General features: G+C 34.5%; 1 protein-coding gene across 3 annotated transcripts in view; it reads right to left on the minus strand.

Annotated features, from left to right (window-relative positions):
- The window catches only part of CDK14 (cyclin dependent kinase 14), a 553,564-nt gene that overhangs the window by 256,646 nt on the left and 270,139 nt on the right, over nucleotides 1–26,779 (minus strand). For all 3 annotated transcript variants that reach the window (XM_033088529.1, XM_033088527.1, XM_033088530.1), the window contains 2 exons: nucleotides 23,824–23,886; nucleotides 7,693–7,816 (listed from right to left, as the gene is read on the minus strand). In XM_033088529.1, the coding sequence (XP_032944420.1) occupies nucleotides 7,693–7,816; nucleotides 23,824–23,886 (187 nt within the window). The remainder of the gene's footprint in view (nucleotides 1–7,692; nucleotides 7,817–23,823; nucleotides 23,887–26,779) is intronic.

Consider the following 26,779-nt stretch of genomic DNA (forward strand, 5'->3'; position numbering starts at 1 on the left):
CAAACTAATATTAAACTGATATTATTAAAGTGAGAAAATAAAGGATCAAAATCACAAATTTTTCAAGTATGTCTAACTTTCAGGATTTATAGCATTATCTCAGATTTTCCATAGTGGCGGTCAGTTTTTCTTACTTCCAGTAAAAATTTTAGAAAGCGTGTGCTTTAGACTATAATAACTCACTGTCATCCAAAATTCTAGTACAAATCAGGCATACTGATGTATAGATCAGTAGAGTCTGGTTTTGGCTGCATTTTAAAATGTGGCTTCTTGGAAGGTAAAGAGCAGGAGATGGATGAAGATCCATAAATAAGGGACATTAGTGATTTGCTAAAGTCTAAGCAACCTTTTACCCTTCCCTATAGGTTAACAAAAGTCATGTTCAAGTGTAATCATTGTTATGTTGAATAGCATATGAGCGTTACATAATTCTACAATTCATTACAGTGATATTCTTGTTTTCATGACCTATATTTCTTTCACTCTGGCCATCACTGCCAGCACTTAGGGTGCTAGTTATCCCATACGCAGATTTTTTCATAAGGATATATGGGTATATTTCAACTCATACCCCGTATCACTTCTCTGATTTACTGCCAACAATTTTGCCCCTCATTTTGTATGAGAACAAGAGTATTTTTGATATTGAAATCCCTTTGGCCAGAAGGCTTCCATATACAGTAGAGAATAAGATATCAGCCCTATTTGGAGCAGTCTGTTCTGCATTTTAAGATGTATTGTTACCTCACATGCATGATTTGGCTAAGAATGAATGAACAGTTTTGAATTTCCTCCTTTCCATGGAGTTCGAAGCTGCCATTCTTAGCAATCACCCCTTATCCACATTGCTTCAATCTGTTTAATGGTGACTGAACAGAGATTTCTCATAGAGTAGAATATGTATATTAGTTGCAGTTCATACATTTCCTTCTTGTTCCTATTTACAGCTTGTAACAAATCCATAAAGATGAGTTTTTTAGAAGATTTGTAGGGCAGTGAAACTCTTCTGTATGATACTACTATAATGGCAAATAAGTTACGTGTCATTATAACTTATCAAAACCCATAGAATACACAACACCAACAGTGAACCCTAATGTAAACTATGGACTTTAGTTCATAGTAACATGTCAGAGTAGGTTCATCAATTGTAATAAAAGTACCACTCTGGTGGAAGGTGTTGATAACGGGGGAGGCTATGCATACGTGGGTGCAGGGAATATATGTGAATTAGCTGTAGTTTCTGCTCAATTTTACTATGAAGTTAAAACTGCTCTTAAAAATAAAATCCATTTAAAACGAGAAAAAAAATCTCATATATGTCGCATGTTAACATATCTGGGAAAAGTTACAGATGATTAAATACCATCATCTCTCTTGCATGCAGGAAAACTTTTGAGAGGATGAGTGGGGTATTAAACAAGATTTAAATACTGAAGCTAAGTGATTAATTGATCAGAGAGAAGACACTTTCCTTTTCAAATGGGTTACCACATTGCTAAAATAATGAGTTAGGGGGAAATAACTTTGTCTAATTCATATGTCGATCAAAATTATTTCTAACATGTAATCTTGATAACCTGATAGATTTTAAGGTATGTACATTTTGATTTGGAGTTTTAATGAAGTCTTGAAAATTGGGGAAGAAAAATAGCCCTTCCTTTGGTTCATATTGTGGCATTAATTATTCTAAAAATATTTTTTAAGTTTTCAGATCTATATAAAGCAACTTCCTGAACTTTGCATTAAAACTGCTTATGCATTAAACTGTTCAAAGGGCCTTTTTAAAAGTACAGTGATGTTTTATTGGTTAATAAAGATATTTTTGCTAAAAGATAATATTTTATAAAACAAAGATACATTAAAACTGAATACTACAGGCCATAATGAATGCAATAAGTTATATCTAACCTTGAATTTATAACTATGGCATCAATGGTGAATTTTACATGCTAATGACAATAAAACAGTTAAAGGTCTGTACCTTGGGGACTTACGGGCTTTTATCCAGAGACTTGATATTTATCAAACTGACAGACTCTTCTCTGCATCCGAAGGCAGTTGATTTCTTTCTGTTTTCTGCTATTCCCTATGTGAATTCTGAGAGGCACATTACAAACAAACCCTGCACTTGCTGTGGCCTCTGCAGAGTTACATCTCTGGTGTGTTCTGCAAAGTAATCTACAATGTGATTTACAATAATTTCCTTTCTCAAATCAAGACAAGGAACAGCCTGGAGGAGGGTAATATTTTAGACCTCTGGTGGGAAAGAGACCTGTGTAATTTTACTTGATTAAAACCAATGAGCTATTTAACTTGGTTCCCACATTAGGAAAGTCAGTGAAATAAGCCAAGACCTTAAATGCTTATATTATAGAGTTGTCACTGTCTCTTTTTTTTTCAAGGGTAAATTTAACCCAGCTATCTTTCCATCCAGCAAGGCCATGACCCTTCAAAATAGTGAAGGAATGACTGAGAAATGTGGATGACACCATCATCATCTTGCAAGAATTACAGGAAGCAGCAATTCTACAGACTCATCTATTTTGTTTTAATCTCATTTACACGGGGAAAATACCTTTTAGGTTTTCATACTATCATGCTGCAAATGAACATTAATTTCTCGGTGAATTTATTTATGCATTTACTTGTCACACTTCAATAATTTTCTTTTAATGTGATTTCAATGCATATCCCAGAAGCGTGGCTCTCATCTATTTAAACTTCCAAAAGCTAGAATAAAAAATTAGATTCTAGGGAGGGATGGTATAGCACTGATTCCAGATTCAATGGACTGATTTTTATTCACCAGAGGATATCTGGTTATTAGAAAATAAGTTAATAACTTCAGAAATATACAACATGAAAACCCAGCACTGAAAAGGATCTTAGAAAGTATCGGTTCAGTGCTCTTTTTGTCAGTTGAGCATCCTAAGGTTCAGAGAGGATAAATGACTTCTTGAAAGTCACAAGTGAGTTACAGACAGAGTCAGGTCTCTTAATTCAACGCTCAACACACTTTGTTCTCAACCACAGTACAATCAGACAATCATTTGAGGTCTTCAGAGGAGGAACTTCAAGTCTTATACATCTTTTGTGCATGTTTACATTAACTCAGTGATATTTATTTCTGTAGCCTGAGGTTACAAACATAGTAAACACCAAGCAGGTGTGTACAGTCTATACATAAGAGTCTCAAAGCAATCCTGGGACTCCAATGCTATCTAAAGTCATCTAATTGCACCGACACTCATGATGGTGACTAGCCAGGACAGCACTGATGAAGAGAAAATTAATTTGTAAACTGCTGGTTGGCCAGAGTAAATCAAGCAGAAATAATAAATTCAGGTATGTCTTAGTCTTTACACTAATACTCATTTTAGTCATGCATATTTTTGGGTCATTCAATCAATATTTACTGAGCACTTACTATGGGCTAAGCGTGGTTCTCAATGTAGTGCAGACAAGAATTGAGCAACACAGGCCAAGACCCTGCCCTCACAGAACTTACATGTATAGAAATCAAAAAACAAACAGAGAAACAAATGAACAAAATCATTTCAATGCACTCTAAGGGCTACTGAAGAAGTGAAACTGGATGATAGTGATGGGAAACTTTCAAAAAGTGGCCTCTTTGAACCAGGTGACATACGAGCTATGATCTGTATGATGAGAAAATGGCCGCCACAGTGGAGAAGTACTCCAGGTAAGGGGAAAGGCTAAGTTTGGGTTTGGTTGCAGAACACAACAGCAAGAAGAGGCAATGTGGTGAAGACAGAGGCCAGATAAGGGACTTGAAATCCTTTTTCCTCAAAAATAATGTAAAGATGAACTCCTTTTTAGAAATGAGTCTGATTGACTCTCCATAATTGTATGATTTTATTACATACAGGCAGGACAAACCTCTAGTTACTCTAAAACCTGTGGGATTTACTCATTCAAAATGCATAGAGAAAATAAGGTTCAGGTAAGTGCTTAAATATGACTTAGCTTACAAGAAAAAAAAATAGTTACAGCATTATGGTCACCTGGAAATCAGAACTGCATTTTGTTTAAACCTGAATGGGTCTATAAATACTTTATTGTCTGTTTTACCTTGACCAGCAGGTAAAATTCCCAAAGTACTAAGGTTAAATTCACTCATTATTATTGAATTAGTAATTCAAATTATAAAATGTTCTAATGTGATACATTTATTTTTGGTATTAGTGCAATTTATTTTGATAGCATGGTGTTATGTTTGTTGTATATAGAAAACATATACTCATATACTAAGGGTGCCAAAAAAATGCATACAAGTGGACACTTTAGTCAACGTTGCTCAAACAGTATTTTACCGTAATCAGAAGTGCCTAGATGCTGATGGTAACCACTTTGAGCAACTCTTATAATTGCAGAAGCCAAATGTGACTTGTATTCATTTTTTGTTATTGGTATATATTGAGTATTACAATTTTAATACAGTTTTTCTTTCTTAATATGTATATACATTTCTGGCACCATATACATATATATGTAATGATCAATAATTTACTGGAAATTAGGCAGCTCTGTAAGATAACATGGTCATGTATACAAATATATAGACCCTGGGCCATCTGAGATTGTAGGATATTGATCAAACCCCTGAATTGCAGTTTGCAAAACCACCTACTATGTAATCAAGCCCAGGCAAGATCATAACCCTCTCTGAATCTCATGTCTCTCTCAAAAATATAGGTTACTATACCTTACTAGGTTGAAGAGACAATTGAACAAAAATATCTAAGTGTCTGTCCATAGAATAAACTCAATAAATTTTAGTGTTTCTTCTTCTCCCTTTCCCCCCACCTATTTTTCTAAGAAAGGCAGTAACCTTTACAATATGGGAAAATAATTACAGATTCATTTGTCTATTATAATAAAATTTTTATGGTATTTTTCACATCAGAGAACGAGGTAGGACAAAGAAACTGTTTCTAAAGCTCTTCACAAACAAACTCTGAATTAAGGACCTAGTGGTTCTCCTCATTATTCTGCTGCCTGGAATCATCCACATTCTGACTGTCTGATTCTCCACAGCTTCCACTATGTTTCCTTCACCGCAGACATAAACATGTGCCCAAGTGCAGAGTAAATTACAGTTAATTGCATGTCTTAAATTAAAGTCAAAAATAATGCACAATTATTGGGGAAAATTGTCAGTTGGTGAATGGATCTCGCTCATTACACTTCGTGCACATGATGTGAGCCAAGTGTGTGTTCCAAGCAGGATGGAGTCAGTCCCTGACACCGAGGGAGGTGCACAGCACAACCTTTCTGCCTCAAGAACCACAGGCTTTCAAACACTCAGCACTGCAACTGCAGTACAGACCGCTTTCTCTACAAGAGTCTTCAATATACAACTGTGCATAATAATGAATAATCAGAAAGCACGAGGAATTTTAATTGATAAGGGGTTGAATAATGAGACTAGGCTTTGGCCATTAAGGAAAAAATCTAAGCTGTTACAAATGGTTTTTTAATATTTGATAATACGATAAAATGTTCAGAACACATTCTTATATAAAAATGCTCACAAAAACATATTTTCATTTTTGTTGATTATAATAGGTAGAACAAGCAAGAAAAGACAGAGAGGAGGAGAAAGGTACTGGAAAAATATGCATCAAAAATGTTAACAATTATCATCCCTGAGCTGTTCATACTTTTCTAAATATTCTAAAAAACTTTCTAAGTTATTTAAAATTACGTTTAAATTTATTTCTGAATCCAATATTATAAATTGTTAGTTTTAAAGATCCATAAGGATCTTTTAAGATGAACTTATCTGTTATAATAAAAATGTCATCATAAAATTAAAAATAATCCCCACATATATAATTCTTTAGTGTCCTTTAATACCCTTGTTCATACAGACAAAATCAACTTTGTAAAAATGTATTTTAAAAATATACAAGAAAATCATGTTCAATACGACTTATTCCAACATATACCTTATAGTATTATTAAAACACCAGAAGAAAATCACTATAAATCCTTATTAATTTATTTATTGCTACTGACAAACTACAAATATGTTCACAGCAAATCCAACAACCTTGAATTTGAAGAACTGCAAGTCTTCTCTCCTCCCACCTACTCTCCTGTTATTTTCTACCCAGTAATACCCTGTTTCCCAGAAAATAAGACCTAGCTCTAATGCGTCTTTTGTAGCAAAAATTAATATAAGTCCCGGTCTTATTTTACTATAATATAAGACCAGGTCTTTATAATATAATATAATATAATATAATATAATATAATATAATATAATATAATATAATATGATATAATATAATACTGGGTCTTATATTAATTTTTGCTCCAAAAGATGCATTAAAGCCGATTGTCTGGCTAGGTGTTATTTTCAGGGAAACATGGTTGAAAAACTTTACATCTATCTACCTAGTATTATTCATTTGCAGAAACAACACACACACACACACACACACACACACACACACACACACACACACGGTTTCATCATTTTTAACAAACTAGATGAGAACAAATGACAAAGTTTTGCAAAATACAAATGTTCACCTTTGTTGTATTTCAAATTTAGAAGAAAAGGACATATAGCACCCAACAGAGTAGATTCATTCCAAAGGTATTGAACAGTCTACTCACCTTGAAATAAGAAATAAACACTTTCTGCTCTCTCTTATTTATTGGGGTGGGGGGAGAATTGGAGTGGGAAAAGATCATCATATTTTAGCAAAAGCCCATATCTCACCCTCAGGTGTCTTTATGTCTCAAGGGTAATACTTCCATTCCACTCTTAATGGAACAAATTTCTAATCAGAGTATGTATTCAAAAATAATTGAAGCAATGCAATGTCAACACATTATGCCATCAGCATTCCCCGGTGCTAGGCATCAGCTCAGCACACTCTCTGCTGTGACAGAGAGACAGGCAATGCATAAATGTCAGAATTGACAAAGGGACGGGAGGTAGCAAGGATGGTACAACCATTTTGCTCCTCTTTGGGTGCTCAAGACAGTGCTTGGAAGAAAGCTTTAAAGCTTCTAATCTTAAAACTTTTAAGGAAGGGATGACTTAAAACAGGTCAGGACCTCAACTTTTAAATCTGAAGGTGCCTACTTTTAGAAAATTATTGAGAATTCTTCAAACAACAATCACTTCCAAAAGGGTGAACACTGCCCCTAGATGTTTAAATTAACAACTTAGGGCAACATATACAATTGAATATATTTTGTGATGCCCTGAAATAATCCAGAGACTTAAATTCAGGTTCCTTCAATTGTGACAGTATATTGATAATTGTAGAAGCTGGGTGATGGGTGACAGGTTCATTTTACTATTCTTCTACTTCTGAATGTGTTTGACAGTTTCATAATAAAAAGTGAAAAACATAGATTTCCTTCACGATATTTTATGCTCAAAATTTTACTGACTTTTTCTTTGGAAATATATGAGATGTGATTTATGCTGATGATTACTAAGACTCTAACAAGCAGTCTAAAAGTTTTAAAAATCCACCAAGCATGATGTTGACCATAAAAAAAAAAAATTCCTTCATTCCTGAAAAAAAATTGTACCATGATCTATAATGATAGAAGAAGTGCACCTAAATAAATGCAATGCCACCATCTGCCTGGCATTCTCACAGTATGACAAAACAGACTGGTAATTAACTGCTTTCCTACCGAAATCTGCCAGCTTTAACTCCCCCGTGTCACTGATCAGAAGGTTCTGTGGTTTCAGGTCTCTGTGCAAAATATAACGCTGGTGGATGTAAGACAGCCCTCGCAGCAACTGAAATAAAAACAACTGAAAAAATAGGGAGACAAAAGTTAAAATCTGAACATAGATAAATGCCAGTTTCTACATACAGTCTGCTGAGTATTCGTATTTAGCGAAAATGGGTACCCATCTCTACCTTTCCTACCAAAGTATTTAAAAAGACTGTGCATAAAAGTATGGACACTGCTCACTCGTTAAAAAGTAAATCTGAAAATTTCTAACAACTCATTATGTTAACCCAGAGTAGTATGTCCTCAGCCAGAGAGATCGACAATCCAATCTGTGTTCTATAAATTAAGCAAAATGTAAAGAATTTGATTTCCTCAGGCTAAACTGATGTCTGAGACAGAGAAACAATCCATGCATAACATTATAAAAAGCAGAATTATTTTTTACGAAGTTTCTATGAATGTATACATATTTAACTCCATGGAAACATCATAAACATGGTACCCAAGGATATCCCTATTAATATGCTTTAAGGAATGAAAAGATAAGATGATTTCAAATAGTTAAAACAGAAACAGTCACACGGTCCAATTAATACTACGTTGTAATTACATTACTTTTGCACATATGGCCACAGAGATTAGGCTGTTGCCTAAAGACAGACATGTACCTTCTCTAATTACAGAGCAGACCCATCCTAAAGGGAAAGCAAACACAGAAAACAGAGAAATTAAGAATTGAAGAGTAATACTTTTTTTAAAAAAGTGACTGATGGCCTTCTCTGTTTAGTTTCATATTGGATCTATCACATATTTCTATTTTGTGGCAAAAAAAAAAAAGTGCTTCACTAGGCTTTCCAATATTATTTTTATGAAAAAGGGAATGTTTTAAACCATTTACTCATCAAAATAATCCTAATTGACATTGTTTTTTTAAAAATAAATCTCCTAAAACAAAAATAAAAACAAATGTTTTAAGTGCCATGAGTGTCCTAGTCTATATAGTCAGCTAGTAACAAAATGTAGTGTCAGGGAAATTTTAAATTAGTTAGTTGTCAAAGATTGATGGTATAGGATTCCAGAATATTCAAATGGAAAAGAATGGCAACTCTTTGAGGACCCTGGAAGGTAGCATTGATGGAATAGTTTCCAACTAACTAGGGGGCTATAAAAGCCAACTAAATTGTTTACAGCGTAGATACCTTGAAATTACAGTAAGATGAATTCATTTCAAAATCTCTGTCTGTGATAATACGCTGTGGAGCAGTGAAGGCCTAGGATCAGTATTTCCAGAATCTAAGCATCACAAAGTAAAAGTCTGTTCTGTGTTAGCCTCGATTAAATTAGTGGCTGAAGAAGCTCCAGAAGCAAACGTTTCTCTCGGACTCGTCCTCTCAGCCTTTCCTGTGCAGCAGATGCAAAGACACCCCATCACCAGCCGCTTCCAGCCTCATCCCTCACGTCTAATAGCCCCTGCATCCTGAAGCCTAATGCTTACAAATTCTAAGAAAATCCATATTCCTTCAGTTTAGACAGGAGAAAGAGTGAGCAAGTAAGGCCACTTTGTGTTTTCAAAAGTTTAAAAATACTATATAATAAACACAAAGGCAGACCACATAACAAGTAAACTTAATTGATGAGCATACAAGGCAGTATACAGATGATGTATTATAGAATAGTACACTTGAAACTTACATAGTGTTATTAACCAATGTCACCCCAGTAAATTTAATAAAATAAAATAAATACATAAGCTGATTTTGAAAAGACAGTTGGGCATCGGCAGGGTGCTAACTCATGTTTGGGTTATAGGAGAGACTTCTCAGAATATGACTGTCTAACCGTTGCAATGCATTTATTTTAGTTTAACACACAGACACCAAGTGTCACTACCACTATGCATCATCGAATATGACCTGATTTAATTTCTGCCACAATTTTAATGAAGATGGTACCTCTATCATCTCTTCATTATTGAGGAGGAAACTGTGCGGTTTCTCCAAGTCACACAGCAGAGCAAGCAAGGACTCTAATGTCCATGTCCTTAGGAGTCTTGGCCAGAAATACAAGTAGGCGAAATGTCGATACAGAAGCAGCTTCACAGAATGAAGTCCAGGCACTGAAGACCAGGGCGTTCAAGGCCACTGAGCTGAGCCCGGATTCCAGCTGAGTGCTCAGGCGTCATCACTGGACATTCCCCGACTCCAGGCAATTTCACCCACTGCCACACTCAGAGCGTACTGCTGTTCAACACTTTGCCCTTGCTCTTGACTCTGCTCTGCGAGAAAAGCCCTCTCTCCCCTTTGCCTGCTGAGCTCCATGTATATCTTAGTTATCTCCTCAAGAATCACTCCACCCTGGAGCTTTACTTGACCACCCCTAAGGCCTTCACTCCCTGGTCAGGTCTTCATGAGGAGACTCTCCTCGGTGCTCCTGTGGCGGCCTCTGCAGACGCCAACGCATATGGTATTAGCCTCTCTCCCACAGACAGTGTGCCTTCACCATCTCCCTAACCTGCGTACACAGCTGACACTCCTCTGCCAGATATGTGATTTCTGAACTGAATTTAGAGACATCTGGATGAAGCAGATACAAAAATCACAGATAGAAAACAACAAAATGGGATTCTCTAGAAGCTAAGGGTAGAAGTGGGTAGATCAGGCAGTCCCAAGGGCTCTTCTTTTAATACCTTTACTAATTAGTGAAAATATATAATCCTCACGCTAATACATAAGCTATTCAAATAGGGTATCATATTAAAGGAAATTACGAGAATCAGTGTTAGGAAAAGATGTAATGATACACTCCAATTACAATTGTACAAACAAACTAAGCCCCAAACATGACAAACAGAGCCCCAAACGTTAAGTGATCGCCCGAAACAAATGTTTAGATCTTTGAGCAATACACAAAGTAAGAATGAATCCCCATGGAATGAATTCATTCAGGATTGATTAAGTGCCAACCATGTGCCTGGTGCTGTTATACAAGAGGCATACACAGAGGAATAGGACGTAAGATGTAGTCCCTGGACTTGAGGAACTCACAGTCTGCAGGGTACGGGGACACATATACAGATTACTACTTAAAGACGTCTGCACTGTAACAGCAACACAGACGGAAGATACTGAGGGCACAGAGATGGGAGGATCTAACAACAACAAAAATGTAGAACCGATCCTGCCATTATCCGAAGACTAGCCTGTGGAAGAGGTGACTCATAGGGAACTTGTCACTCTGAAACCAGCTTATTACACAAAAAATATTAAGAAGAAACCTAGGGGATCATTCACTAGGTGCACGAGTTGAAAGGATGTGTTACATGACAAACCTCTTACTATTCTGAAGGAAAATATTGAGGAAAACAAGCAAGCAGATCACTAGATAAATTAAGAAGAAAAAATTCAACAAATGAAAAAGAAGAGAATATATGAATCTGTAAATCTACCAATTCATCTTCATATAAGTATTGGTGGCAAGAGGGCAAGAGTAGACTTCATTGAAAATATTAGAAAATTTGGTGTTTTAAAAATAACATTTTAATGTGCTTAAAAGAATATGCACTCTGGCTAGGGTTGGAGATGCTGTAAGTAGCAGCCATGCTGAGTTAAGTAGATTCTCCTATGGAATATTCTTTGGGAATGCCCTGAGAACTTGGAGATCTCTTCCTTTAGACAAGCAGGCAAGTATCCAACTTTCCCATGTAAACATCTGAGAAAGTCTTTTCACTTGGTTATTGTATAAATCACCATACAACAAGATATACTTGTGAAAACCAGAGGACACTGTGAGAACAAGAAGGATCACCAAAGAGGAAGGAGTCACAAGCAGAAAAAAAAAATCATCATCTTTGATATTTGCTAATAGAACCTGGTAACCATTGATGGGCTTTCACGCCTCAAAAAGAAAAGGGGGACTAATCCTAACAGAAAGCTTACTCTAGTTTCAAGCCTGTCCCAAGTACTTTTCCATGTATTATTTAATCTTTTCCATCTATAATCTTATATTTTTCCTTTTCTGTTAAACAAACGAGAAAACTAAAGTTCTCAATGCACAAGAAACTCACTCAAATCCATCCAACCATCACACAGTGCTTGTGAACTTTCCACTACAACTCATTATCCTAAATCAGGTTGATGCTAAATAAATACATAGATGAATACAGTTACACACTCAATAGAATCAAAGTCCTTTTATTAAGTGAACCCAACTTTGCAAAATTCTCAATTAGCATGTTATGTAATGTGCATATGATTCTTGATTTTCTGTTTTTGCTATTTAAAATCCTCTTAGAAATAAATAACATGGCAGAAAACAGCTAATAAATTAACATATTTGAGACTCTCTTCATATTTATTTTTTACTGTAGTAGCCATAAGATCTTCCTAAGAATAATTTGTCACCTCAGGATAGTCTATTCGATTGTATTAAAGGGGATTCCTACAAATTTTTCAGTGAGATCATTGAAGATTTATATTGTAGTTTGAATGTTCACTTTGTGGCAACATGGAAACTACCAAACTGTCCTTCGATAGATGAACGGATAAGAAGTTGTGGGTATATATACACAATGGAATACTATTCGGTGGTAAAAAAAGATGAAATAGGACCATTTGGTGACAACATGGATGGATCTTGAATTATAATGCTAAGCGAAATAAGTCAGACAGAAAAAGTAAGAGAACCATATGATTTCACTGATATGTGGTATATAAAACTGAAAATAACAAAAGAACAAGACAAAAAATGAAGGAACAAAAACTCATAGACATAGACAATAGTTTAGTGGCTACCAAGGGTAAGGGGGGACAGGGGCTCTAGAAGAAGGGTAAACAGGGTCTAATATATGGTGATGGAAAGAGAACTGACTCTGGGTGGTGAACACACAATGTGAGATATAATGTATTACAGAATCGTACACCTGAAGTCGATTGTAACTTTACTAACAATTGTCATCCCAATAAACTTTAATTTAAAAAAAACAAAACAAAACAAAAACCCCAATGGGAAAATGCCTTACATAGCAATGATACGATGAATGGGGACACTTCTGCCAGCAGCAGATCTATCTATAAGTCCAGTTGTCTTGCTGTCTTCAATAAGAAGAAACTCAAATTCTCATTGCCACGGCATAGCCTTCTTAGGAATAGCCTCAATCCTTCAACTATTCCCTTCTGAACTCTCAAGACTTTAAGTAGGTAAAAAATAGCAAGATAGAGGCCTTTTCTCAAACTTTCAGGGTAAGTTGATAAAAAAATACACATATTGGAATCATTACTCACAAGATTACTGGCACTTGAAGTCAGCAACTGGTTTTATAATCTCCCTTGCCCCCTTTAAAGTCTAAAGATGTTTAATCAGATGCTCTTTGTCTCAATGTTTAGAGTCATTAGGTCCCAGGAATAGTCTGAAATGCATGCATTATTTAATATATGTGGTTTCACTTAATATAAGACTAAGCACAGTGAAAATCTTGCAGATTTTCAAGGCATTGGTTGACTTCCTTTAAGGAATGTTCAGGGTCTCTTAGGGCTTACAGGAGGCTTACTAAAACTATTAGCAATGGACACCACTCCTTATGGCACACAATCAATTCTTACAAAACACTTATTAAGCTACTTTCCTGCCACCTGGGGACCAAGCTTAACATCTCTATATTTTAGGTTTCTCATCTTGAAAACAACTAATTGAGTCTTCGATGCCTTTAATAATTATTCCTGTTGTAATACTGTTATCCTTCCATAATTTTATGACTAACAGAAATGGAAGGGACTCTACAAATCAAACAACTGTAATAACTGCTGTTTGTTAAGTGCTTACTCTGATAGACATTGCGCTAAGTGTTCTATATTCATTTAGATAATTTCATCTTCCCAACACCTCTGCCAGACATATATGATTATCCCTATTTCATAGATAAAGAAGCAAAGATTCAGAGAAACTAAATGAACTGGCCAATGGGACATACATTATAGCAAGTAAGAGGTAATACTGGTTATTTGAACCCATTTTTGTCTGGCTCTGACATCCACAATTAAGAATACTGCTTCTGTACTATTTGATTTTTTTTAAAGTATGTGTACTAAAGTAGTTATACATTGTGTGAACCCAGGCTGGAAAATGTGACACTGGCAAATAAAGCAAAGTTATACATGGCAAATAAATACTTCAAATAATATGCTCCATGTTTAACACCGTTATTGTTTAAAAATCCATAGACTACACAAACATTAAACTACCCAGGCATCAAACTCTCTAGAAACGAAAAATAATTAGAACTTTGAGACCCCCAAAATATCTAATAAATGTCAAAATATTTTATAATAGCATCAGATAATGTTTTTATTACATTAGGTGTTCTTCAGTTTTTCAAAGCCACAGAACGATTCATCATGATTCATTCCCATTGAGTTTCAAACTTGCAATGTCTAATGCAAATATTAAATCCTAATGTGTAATGCAATGTACATAATTCATACCCAGACAGTTTCTATTTTACAAACATCACTGCAATTTTATGTGTTGAATTTTTTATAAAGGATACTTAGAAGGTTATATACAAAGATATAAATGAGACAAAATATAACTAGATATTCAACATTAAGGTATAATTTATGCATCCCTTTGGACATACTTGACAGTATTAAGTGTGCTACTGGGATGGTATAAGACACAAGTATTCATGCCCGGGCAACAGGTCAGAGACGTGCGTTTTTTGCCATGTACTATGTAGATAGGTACAGCTCTTGGGAAATCTGAATAGCATGAGAAGTTTGTCTTGCCACTTTTTGCCCTTTTTGAGGTTTTTCCATTCAACTTTGTATTCAAGGTCCTGAGACACACCTCTACATCAATATAACAATAATTTCATTTATATTATCTAAGATATTTGAATGTTAATGTTCTATTCCTAAAGATGATAAATTTCTGGAAAGAAATAACTCAAAAAATGAGAATTTAGGCACTTCGGTAAGGACGTTGGGGGAAAGATCGTGCACCTTTCTGTGATCCTCGAGCGTACCAGGTAAGCTGGCCTCCCATTCTGCCCTTTCTTCCAGCATACCAAGATGCTGTTCTGGGCACGGAGCCACCTAAGTGAGCAGGCAGATGGAAGCCGTGGGCACCAGAGCTGAGATACTTACAGGGAGTCAAATGGGGATTGCAAGACAGCTCTTTGTTTGCCAAGTTCCTTGCAAAATGCTCTAATATAGCTAGTAGGTTTCCAAGTTATTAGGGTTTGTATGTATGATGAAGAAAGTGGGAGAGGGATGAGGACCTTTTTTAATAAAGTTGATTAGCAGCCGAAAATTAGTAAGAAACATTCCCTAGCTGAGTAGAAAACAAGATGATCAAACTTAAGCTACTGGCTTTAATAGTTACCCACCATAATTTTCCCAGAGAAAAACTGAAACACTTGTCTCCAAGAATTCCAATAATATGATCTTAAATCGGTCATTGTCACGTTTCTGTTTGTCGGTATAGTTCAGAATTATACAACTGACCTGACTGATACGCCCTTTTAGAACAAAAAAGAATAGCACGAAATAGACATTTTTACTCAGCTTCATTTGTGAACATACGAGTATGCTGCTCTCCCCAACTCTAGGGCCATTCCTTTTTACACACAGTGAAAAGGAATAAATAGAGTTAGAAAATGGTCTTACTGTCTAAAGTAACATCTCAAACACTAAATTGACATGAATTGTCTTAATACCAATTGATAAAGCTAAAGTACGTTTTTAAAAAAAGAGAGTGAGAGAGAAGAAGAGTGTGACGACTTTTGAGTCTAAGAGTCTTGGGAAGCTCACGTGTGCAAGCTGTAACAGAGAAAAATAAATTTCAACGGAATGCAGGAAACACTTGGAGTTTGGATAGATATGATCAGCACACCTCTCTATCTTCTCAAAGAGGCCTCAAGTACAGGAAGGTACATATTAATGAGAAACTGTCTGAGATGTTCTGGCTAGTCACATGAAGGCTGTACCTGCCCAAGACAATCAGAAAACCCCCTGGCAGCGTGTGTATGCTCTGCTACTCTCGCTGAATTCCCTCCTGGGTCCTCATCTTTGTCCTGAAAACATGCAAACAAAGGGGTCAAATGCAGGATCTATCTTTAACAGGAGAGAGGCAAGGTCAATGGCGTGAAGCTTGAAACCCAGGAGGGTGTATTCCCACTGGGTAGTAGTCCCCAAACTGGGTGTTTCCGTCTGACAATTAAAATACCACGTGCCGTACTTCCAATGGTTGTTATTTCATCAATCTTTGGGGTGATTTCTTTTCAAACTTGGTTTCAAAGCACCTCTAGGAAGGAGTCTGCTGTTTAATTAGCTGCCTTGATTCCTTTGTCTGATCCAAATTGTTACAAGCAGATCAGCAGATGATGTCAAGGCTACAAAAGACATATTCTGAACAACTCAACACAGGCGTCACATGCTAACCGGAAATTCACTACTTAGATCTGGTCTGCATGTCCAACACAATATGACTTGACACACAAAACACCACTTTCTGTAGTTGGGGGAGAGTAGCATACATTCACAAATGAAGCTTTCTAGATATGGAAGACCACTATCTTATAACAAAAATGGGGTCTAAAGGCTCAAAAGAAACCTGGACAGGTGCTGAGAGTAGGTGTCAAATTGTTAAAACAATCTTTAAAGGAGTCATGAAAAAAAATCACATTTCCCAAAATACAGACTGAGGAAAAGCTCTATGATACAGTAATGCACAGTTGGAAATCATTACCAGCTAAATGAGAGCTCTAAGTCAGAATATGGAGAAAATCAGGTGTTATCTGATTTTCAATCTCAACATTAGATATTCTCATTTAGGAATCAATTCTCAGTGCCATCTGTATAAGACGATCTTAATTTGGCATAACATTGTTCTGTCTGTTATACACCTGCTTGTTCTCTGGACTATAAAAGAAAAATAGCAATTTATCAATTGTAATAATCCTCATATCTTTTTAATATAAATATTGAAATAAAAAATAAAATAACTCAGCTTTCTACCAATAGGATTTCAGATAATTCAGAGAATAAGGCAGAGAATTCAGAATTACCTTGGTTATTTTGGATTATTCCGAAACAGTTTTGTTTTAAAAAAATAAGGAAAATGTGCTTTTGCAAGGAATCTTCTAGGAAACTCATTAAGATATCATGGAAATGAAGGTACATTACATAAAAAACATAGGAAGATCCAATTTCATTGTGGTAATAAGATTCAAGCATCTACATTTCTGGATATCAGCTGGAGACAGCATCAATTAATCTTTTTTTTCATGAACCTTAATTTTTAGTCTCTTATGCTTATCAATTTTTAAAGAACACAAGAAAAACTGAATGAAGGATGAAATTTAGAATGTTATAGTCATTTTTTTAACTCAATGATCAATCTGCAAATCACTGAGAATTATAAAATGAAGAAGTATTACAAGTTCTGCATTCAATTCAACTCTGATGGCCAAACTTCATAGCAAATGGTTTTTAAAGAGAGAAAAAATAAACTAACCTACAAAAAAAAAAATCTAACCAATTTCCTACATACCAATTATCATGTTATAACAAATGGTTGCTACACCTTTAATCATCATAAATATTTATAACAAGGCCAATGTCCTCAGGTTTCTGATTCAGGTTTTAAATTGCTCTCTAAGTAATTAACTGCTAAAATTACTCATTTGTCTAAAATTGATATTATGTTAAGAAACAAATCATTAATTAATAGCAAATATTTATTTCATATTGAGAATAGACACGTTTTGTAGGCAATTAAAGTCACAAAGTGATTCTAGAAATTTAGGGAACATTGGCAATTTTTCTTATGAGTTTATTCCAGTGCTTACAAGGAATATACATCAAGAAAAATAAAACTTTAACAGATGTTTTGCTGGGAATTCATATAAAATTACTATAAAATATTCCATGCTTTATTATGAAATTGCAAATTATGTGCTGTTCCAGTTGTTCTTTTTTTCCCTTCAGTTTTCAATGATACATCACCTTTGAAATGCTTGAAATTTTACCTGATTCACACTAAAAAACGATCTCCTCAATTCTCAGGTGCATGATACCACACATTTTTACAATAAACAAGTATACATAAACAGATGTATATTTGCAGAATCCAAGATGGCTGTTTAAAATGTTTTTATGTAGTCATGCTGCATAATGATGAAACTAAAAGTCAAAATTGCCAAATTTAGAAGCAAAACAATTCGATCACTCTGCTTTCCTTCTGTTCACCATAATAAATATTGAATATTTTTTAATCATTTAATGATCTATGAACTATTTAGCCAAATACAGAGCTTTAGAGTTATTAAAAGAACATCCCCTCTTAAAGATAATAGCTTATCTCACCTGGTTTTCCCCAGCTCCTTAAATTTATAGAAAACCATTACAAGGTCTTATTTTAGCTCAACTGTTGTTGCTGTTTTGTTTTTGTTTAATTAACATCTAGTCCAGCATTATGAACAGCTGTTAACTTAGTAAATATTATTCTTATGTTCTTCATTTTGCATTCATAGAGTTAAGTGACAATAAATATCACCACGTGAAAAAAATATGGTAATATGTCAAACAGAAATACCCGTGGGACATGTCACTTTGTCATAGTCAGCCTTCTTTGAGACTAATTTCACCTGCAGTGTAGGACCTAAATGTAACACTGGAGGACTGTATTGTCTCTAAGCAGACAAACGGTGAAGAAAAGTCAGTGCATAATTAGCTGAGTGGCCTCCCGTGGAAACCAACATGTAATAAAGGCTGTCTGCGTCTGTGCACTGCAATTCAGATGCCAAAACACAGGCATTAACAAGCTTTTTTCTATTTTTTAACCTCCCATACCCTCAGAGAAGGTGAAACTACTAATTCAATAGGAAAATGATGATAAATCTATGTGACTGAGTGCATATAAAGTCACAAATAATAAGCTAATTACAGGAATTGAATGTAATAATCATGCAGTGTAGGAAAAAGAACATTGGACAAAGTGTCAAAAAACCCTTTTTAATTTCAATGATCCTGATCTTCATTTTATGTAAAATGTGGCAGCTGAAATGGATGACGATTCTAGGATGCTACTCCTAGAATGGGCTTGGCTACAGCAGAATCATTTAAAGAGGTGTTTTTCTTTTAAAATTATATCAACCTTTAATCTTTAAATTATTATGATCATGGAAATTTTATTTACAGTTGAGTTATTAAGTTTAATACGAATATTTTCCCCCCTGCACAATAATTTGCTTTTCCTGGTGTTAATAGGGATCTACTTCTTTTGTTTGTTGGTTTGTTTGCCTTTGTTTAGTCTTCTTTGTGGTTATCACTAATATAACACCAAAGTCTTCTCCCATCTTGTAAATCTGCTCAAACACATTAGGTGTTCTACCTAACAATTTCATCTTCTTGGAAAACTCTCTTGGAGACTTCTGACATGCTCCAATTGGACAGGTGCGTTACCCTCCCAGCCTGATGCATAACTGTCATCCTGGGTTCTTTTCATCATTGTCCTGGCAATCTCCTTCATCTCTCTTCTGTGTGGCCTCTGTTACCGGTTTTTTGGACTTCTCTACCTTGGCGAATGCCCTGGGCTCCAGTGGAGCATATCATCACGTAGCTTCCTGAGGGTGAATGCAGAATTTTCAACTCCTTGAACATCTGAAAAGAATTATTTTACTCTCACTCTTCACCGATAGCATGTATAGAATACAAGGTTGGAAATCATTTTACATCAGAATTTTCAAGCCACTGTCCCACTGCTATCAGTGTTGCTGCTGAAAAGTCTAATGCCACTGTAATTCTTGATCCTCTGTGGTAAGCCTAGTTCCTTTTTGTAGGCTTTTTCTTTGAAGCCTGTGTTCTGAAATTCTGTAATAATGACAGTATTGTCAGTTTATTTTCATTAAATGTTATAAGGGCATTTAGTGAACCCTCTGAATCTTAAAATTCACATCCTTCACTCCGTCAAAAAGTATGGTTTAATGATTATTACTTTAATGATTCCTTCCTCTCTATTTTCTCCAGTTATTCAGATGTTGGAGCTCCTGGACTGGATTTCTAATTTTTTGATACTTTCTCATTTTTCAGATTTGTATTTTATGCTCCATTTCTCTGCCACACTTTTTCAATTATATCTTTCATCCTTTTTTATCATTGTAATTTTAATTGCTGTCATCATATTTTTAATTTCCAAAGCTACTTTTATTCACTAAACAAAACATATTCTTTGAAACAATAACATACTCTGTTTTTATAGATGTAGTATTTTCTCTTACCTCTTTGAGAAGATTAATTGTAGTTTTTTTTACGTTCTCTTTCCTATATTTCTCTGTCTAATCAATGCAAGAAACGCTGCTTCATCCAAGTCCCTGCCACACTTGGAGACACTTCACCACAGCTACCTCTCCACAGAGAGAGGAGCAGTGGAGGCAGAGAGGCTGGAAGCTTGTGGGACAGCAACAGGCCGGGATTGTTAACAAGCACTCATGTCCTCCTGGCTGGGGGCAAAGCCATGCAGGGCCACAGGGACAGCAGCGGGAGACTGTGGGTCCTGGGAGGTACCGAGATGCTCAGCCTTGGGTCTGAGAAAATGCCCATCCTTTTCTACGTCATGATTTTTTCTTTTTAATTTGATTCTGATTTTGGGAGATGAGAAGACAGAAAACACACACACACACACACACACACACACACACACACACAGAGTGCCAAAAATATGTATACACATTTTAAAAAAGAAAAAACTATATTAAAATTGTAATAGTCAATATATACCAATAACAAAATACAAGTCATGTGTATACATTTTTTGGCAGCATACACACACACACACACACACACACGCATATACACATACACATATTAATAAATTATATGTGTAATTTATTATATATGTGTAACTATATATATATTATTTATGTGTAACTATATATACAATTTGTTTTAAAGCTTTGCAGGTGTCTTTGCTGTGGAGCCAAGCTTGAAGACCTCTTAGATGACTACTGAGGTTTCTTGTACCCTTAAATATTTCAAGAACTGAGACTATCCAACGTATTTTGGCAACTCCTCAAGGAGCCAAGATTTCAATAGCTATGGGGAAAGGAATACCCATATATCAACATATTTTGCTGCCTTTCACTGATTCAAAACATCATAAGAAGAGGTAAATCATATCATGCTCTTTCAAAAGCAAGAAATGTTGTAAGGCATCAATTTGTGACCACATTACACAACTTCTGAGTGGCAATAAGGAACAATTCCTGCTCTGTATGACTAATATCTAGACTTGCTGTGGTGTCGCATCTAATTTCTGAGATGTTATTTTTAGGCTGACTGCACATCTCATTCACCATTAAGTTTCTCACCACACCCTAGGAGGCACAAACCCTTGCAGTAGTAAATCCATTTACTGCCAAATACAATCTGGACTTGGAATACAGATAGAAAACACTAAGTATGTAAAATATGATGAACAACCAAAAGGTGAAAGAAAAGAATATGAAACTTGAATAAGAACTATTGGAATACAATATCAAGAAGTGCAGGCTAGTTATTGAAAATCAGCCACCCAGAGATCAATCTCCCCATGACCATTAGGAGAGAAAGGAAAAATAAAAAATAATGGAAGAAAGAGAACTTACAAATACTACAGAAATCACCAATGACACTGGCCTGAGGACAGTAAACATACAGCTGCTTTGTGAAATGAGCTTTCTTTTGTTTCAGCAACAAAATGTTCAACCAATGCTAGCCCGTAACTAATGACACACAGAAGGTGGTGAGAAAACCAAGCAAGAATAAATATCCAGCGATGCCATGGTTCTTTAAAAAGGTACATTCAGCTCTTTAATCCCATGTTCCCCCCAAAATAAGACCTAGCCAGACCATCAGCTCTAATGCGTCTTTCAGAGCAAAAATTAATATAAGACCCAGTCTTAGGGTTTTATAATAAAATAAGATCGGGTCTTATATTAATTTTTGCTTCAAAAGACGCATTAGAGCTGATGGTCTGGCTAGGTCTTATTTTCAGGGAAACACGGTCTCAATACTGTCACTGAATCTGGAAGTAAGAAGTCAAAGTTAGCTTAGAGTAGTTGTTGATTTCCACTGAGGCTGTGAATTCCCTGGGCTCCCCCAAGCAAAAGGTCTCTAGCTGGGCTCTCTACAGATGCCCACGGTCAAACAGAGAAAGAAGAATAAGGATGTACTGTAGTGTTAATTTTGAACCCAATCAACACTAAGAAAAGGACATTTAATGTATAAATGAGACAATTCGTGATGTTTCAACGTAAAAAAATTATGTTCATATTATATCAATGTTTAGAGTTGGACTTAAACATGGGCAAGATTAATAAGACAAGTTTCTTTATCTGTTACAATTTCTCCCCAATCTAACTACTAAAAATCTATGTCAATGAATACAGATTTTGAAGAAAAATGAATAGTCAAAAAATTTAAAAGAAATCTATCAATAAAATAAAAAACAACAAAAAATGAGATATATGAAAAAAATCAGCAAAGATGATAAGTACATATCAATTCTATTATTTATTTTTAAAACAAAATGTTTCAGAGGAGATACAAGTTCCCACATTTTAAAATGGTATCTCGTAACTCACCACCACAAAACCCCTCATTAATGTCATAGATATTAATAAGCACCTGCAACTTATTAAAAAAAGAAAAACTCAACAGAAAAATGAACAATATATAAGGACAGGCAACTTATAAAAGTAGAATTTTAAATGAAGATTCATACAAGAAATGTATGAAAAGATGCTCAATGTCACTAGCAGTTAAGAAAACATCAACATAAAAGACATCCCATTTTCAGTCATCAGAATAGCAAAAACTGAAATGATTGGTTACAGTGAATGTTAGTGACAATAGAGAAAAACAGTTCTGTAATTTACAACCTTGTGAGGAAATGTTCCAGTCAAATTCATTAAAACTGAAATTACGTCTCTTATTTAGTAAAGAAAACTGATTAACTAGACATGCAAAAGAAATAAGAATTTAAAGGTTTTATACTAATATTTACTCTAAAATCATTCATAACACTAACATTGTGGAAACCCAAAGATCTGTGAATAAGAAACAGTTGAAAATTATTCATGCTATATTCTAATAGGCAGTTATTAGAAAGATTGAACTACACAGTTATGTATTGGTTTTAAAAGAAATGCATGAGATGTTTTAGGTTAAAAATAATATAACATTTTTATAGAGCAAAAAATAAAAAATAAAGAAACAAAACTCCACATCAACATATATACCTCTATAAGCAAAGGGAAAAGTACAAAAGAAAAAAACATGCTACGTTGCAAAGAGTGGTATATAGATAATGAATAGGAAGAAACTGAGACAAATAATTTTATTTCAGATACATCTATAGTACTCAACTGATTCTCAGGATTGTGAAATGCAGTTCACTTGAATTACAAAATGTGAGCACATCATTAAATGTTCAGATATACCTTTGGAATCTTCTAATTCCCTAACATATGCCAAAAAAAGAGACTCCTCTTTTAAGCCTGAAATTTTGGGATAATTTCCCAAAATAGTTGTTAAGTCAAATCTTATAAAAACTTAACTTCTTTTGATATATAGTAATCCAATTTGTAGTGGAAGAAATGAAAGAGAGCAATAGGGAATATCTGTTTGTACATACAAATGAAACGTATGCACTGTGAACTCACCACAAGACTATTTTGGATCATAATAATACTTTGTATTGAAACCAAAGGGTACTTCAGTATGAGGTTCTAAGGTAGAGATACCTGAGATTCCCCTCTATTGAAAATAGTGCTACCATAGAATTCGAATGGATCTCACTCAACCCTGGCAAATGTTTCCCATGAAGAAAAAATAGGATAAGATCTAAGCAGTAATACTCCAGTGAAAATATTTAATGTTAAAACATGGTTTGTAACCACTAAATGAAACAATGGCAATAGTTCACTTCAAAGTATTTCCCTTTATACAAAAATTTTAAAACAGAAAAAGTTATGGTAGAAATTAGACTTTGGCTCAGAAAATACACATGAAGAATGCTAACCCTCGGCTTAAAAAGATCTTTTCCTACCTTCACATTATCTGGATGTAGTCCCCCGGGGTGCTTGTCCATGTACTGACATAAATCAGTGTGCTACAAGAAAAAAGGGAAAATGTATGAAATCCTTCTGGCTATAACATGATGAATCAATATTTTTCTACTTCAAAGTCACCATTACATTCTGAACAAAGCAAATATAAAATAAGAGGGTAGATTTTTTTTGTTTATGCAGTTGCGTGATCCTCCAACCGCCATTTTTAACCACAATTGAATCATTATCTTTACTTCTAGGCTCTGTTTTATGTTAAACATGTCTGTGTATTAGGAGGAATTTATGTCCATAATTTGTTAAACGCTTAATTTCCTTCTCATTAAACATACGTATCTTTTAACTAAAAAAAAAGAAATCTTAACTAAAAATATACTTTAACTAAAAACACTAAACTAACACAATTAACCAATCCCATTACAATTTCAATTATCTTGTGTTTCTCAAGTACAAAAGCAGGTTAGGATTATTCTGTATGAGATGAAAATACTACAAACAGATCATTATAGTAAAATTAGTCATTGGATTTATTTAAATTTCTCTTAGCTATATTCATTAAAAAATAATTTTCAGGTTTCCAGAACTCCTGAATATATTTGACAAAATATACTTTATAAATTAATAAAAATACTTTCAAAATTATAAATTAAGACAAAAATACATCCAGATATAACAGAAAAGGAATATCTCTAGACATTATTCTTTTAAATATCCAACCTCTACTTGCTCATGATTATGTATTTTCTTCTTAATTGTTTTTTCTATTATAAACTATGTAGAATTTTTTGGGGAAAAAAGCATGAAAGTTGCTATTCTAATTTTTCTTGTCTCTTGGAACATACTATAAGATTTACAACATTGAAATATTTAATTATTCTGTAAAAGCCACAGAACATGAGTATTCACGTACCATTGTCAGGAATCAATTATTGAGGAATTATGAGTTTTATGACATATTCAGGAACCTTGCTGTAGCCATGGTGACAACAGTTCAGATTCCTTTCCTGAGTTTTTATTTCATGCCAGGTGGTAACTGATGAGGACACAGAGCACAATGTAGCATTCTTTCATTAATCACCATGCACGTCTGGAACCCTCATTATGTTCCAGGCACCACACTATTCCCTCAACACATAGACTTCAATGAAACAGTTGCACATGGGAAAAACCAGACACGCCAGGATGAATAGCACAGTACGCTGTGTATTACAACAGTATTGGATAATGTTTGAGGGCTTGGCAGGGAGAACATATTGTGGTTTGAAGATTTCAGAAAGGCCTCTGGAAGAAGTTCCCTTTAAGTAAGACATGAGTAGAGCATCAAAGAAGTGGGCCATTGAAGGGCAAAAGGTAAAAAGGGGACAGAAGAAATGCTTTTAGGCATGTCCTAGGCAATATGGCCTTTATTTTGGACCACACTCAAGATGTTTAACTTCCAAATCAAAGTCAACCTCCGTAAGGACAGAAACTATGTTTGATTTGGAAGTTATTAATCTCTGGTCAAGGGAAAATGTAAGACACAAAGAACAGAGTAAATACAGGTGGAAATCGTTTTACATATAGTATATAGCTCATTGAAAATGCCCCCAAAATATAATTATAATGGGTTCCATGGAGTTTTCCCTGGGTGACTATATAAAAGTTTTATATTATGCATTTAACAAACTGAGGAATGAATTCTGTACCCCAGACTGCCACTTTGTAATGCAATATTATTAATTTCTCTGTCCTTTCAAATATGGCTAACACCTCCCTCTCAGAAAATTTTTGAAGAACAAACAATACATAAGAAAGTACTTTTTTTAAACCTATAACACGATACACAAAAATACAGTATTATTTAAAATACTGCCCATTGCACAGTAAGATCCACAAGAGAGAGACCTGTATCTAATGTGTTCATTGCTTCACACACAAGTAAAACGGTAAATAGAAAGTACATTTATACCAATTATTATCTAGCCAAGAATGCTAAAATTTGTATTAAAAAGGTAAAAATTCAGTTTATAAAACAAAGAAAATCAAATTTGTACTGTTTCCATGGTGTGGAGTAGGAATAATGAACAACAACAAAAAATAACAGAAAATATAAAATAAAGAATATACTTTCTATTATGTACTCATATGATTTATATTTTATGTTAGTGATACTGGTCAATATCAATAAAAATGAATCAGGGTATCAACATAAATATTAGACATAATAGAATTCAAGGAAAATGTACTAAATATTAATGAACCTAACAGTATGGCATATCAATATAAAGTAAAAATTAGTAAAAATATATGAAGAAACTGAAAATTCACAAAACCTTGAAGAGCTTAGCTTACTTCTTTCAAAAATCAACAAATGGAATTGGCAAAAAAGGAAAGTTATAAAGGATGTGAATAACACAGTTAAATTACATGTTTACTTTTGTGCCCAATAATCTCATGTTACACAATTCTTTTTAAACAAATAGCCTCCTCATAAAAATTGACAATATATTAGACACAGAGAAAGTCTCAAAAGTTATCAGAAAGCAGAAATCATACTAATATCACATCCTCTCCCACCACTAAATAAAATTAACATCAAGGTATACTATATTTCATCAATCTAAGATATATAATTTTTGTCTTGATATTGTAATAATAGCGTTAATTTGCTATTATCCAGGCAGTAGCTGGAATACAGATGTCATTGCCTGTGTTTGAGCAAACTGTTTTTTTCTCTAATTGCAGAGTTATCACTTTGATGATATGAGTCATCAACAAATAGTTTAAGGACCAATTGAGGAAGAAAGATGGGAAGGTATAATTGTAATCTGGAAACCATTTATTGACAATTTCAGGTTTTGTGCCAGAATTAAAAGCTACAGCACCCTTTTAATAAGCATAAAGTAACAATTCTACATGATAAGGAAGCAATCATAGTTTGAATATGTTATGTTTCTT

Source organism: Rhinolophus ferrumequinum, chromosome 20 (genome assembly GCF_004115265.2).
Source record: "Rhinolophus ferrumequinum isolate MPI-CBG mRhiFer1 chromosome 20, mRhiFer1_v1.p, whole genome shotgun sequence".
Classification (NCBI taxonomy): Eukaryota; Metazoa; Chordata; class Mammalia; order Chiroptera; family Rhinolophidae; genus Rhinolophus; species Rhinolophus ferrumequinum.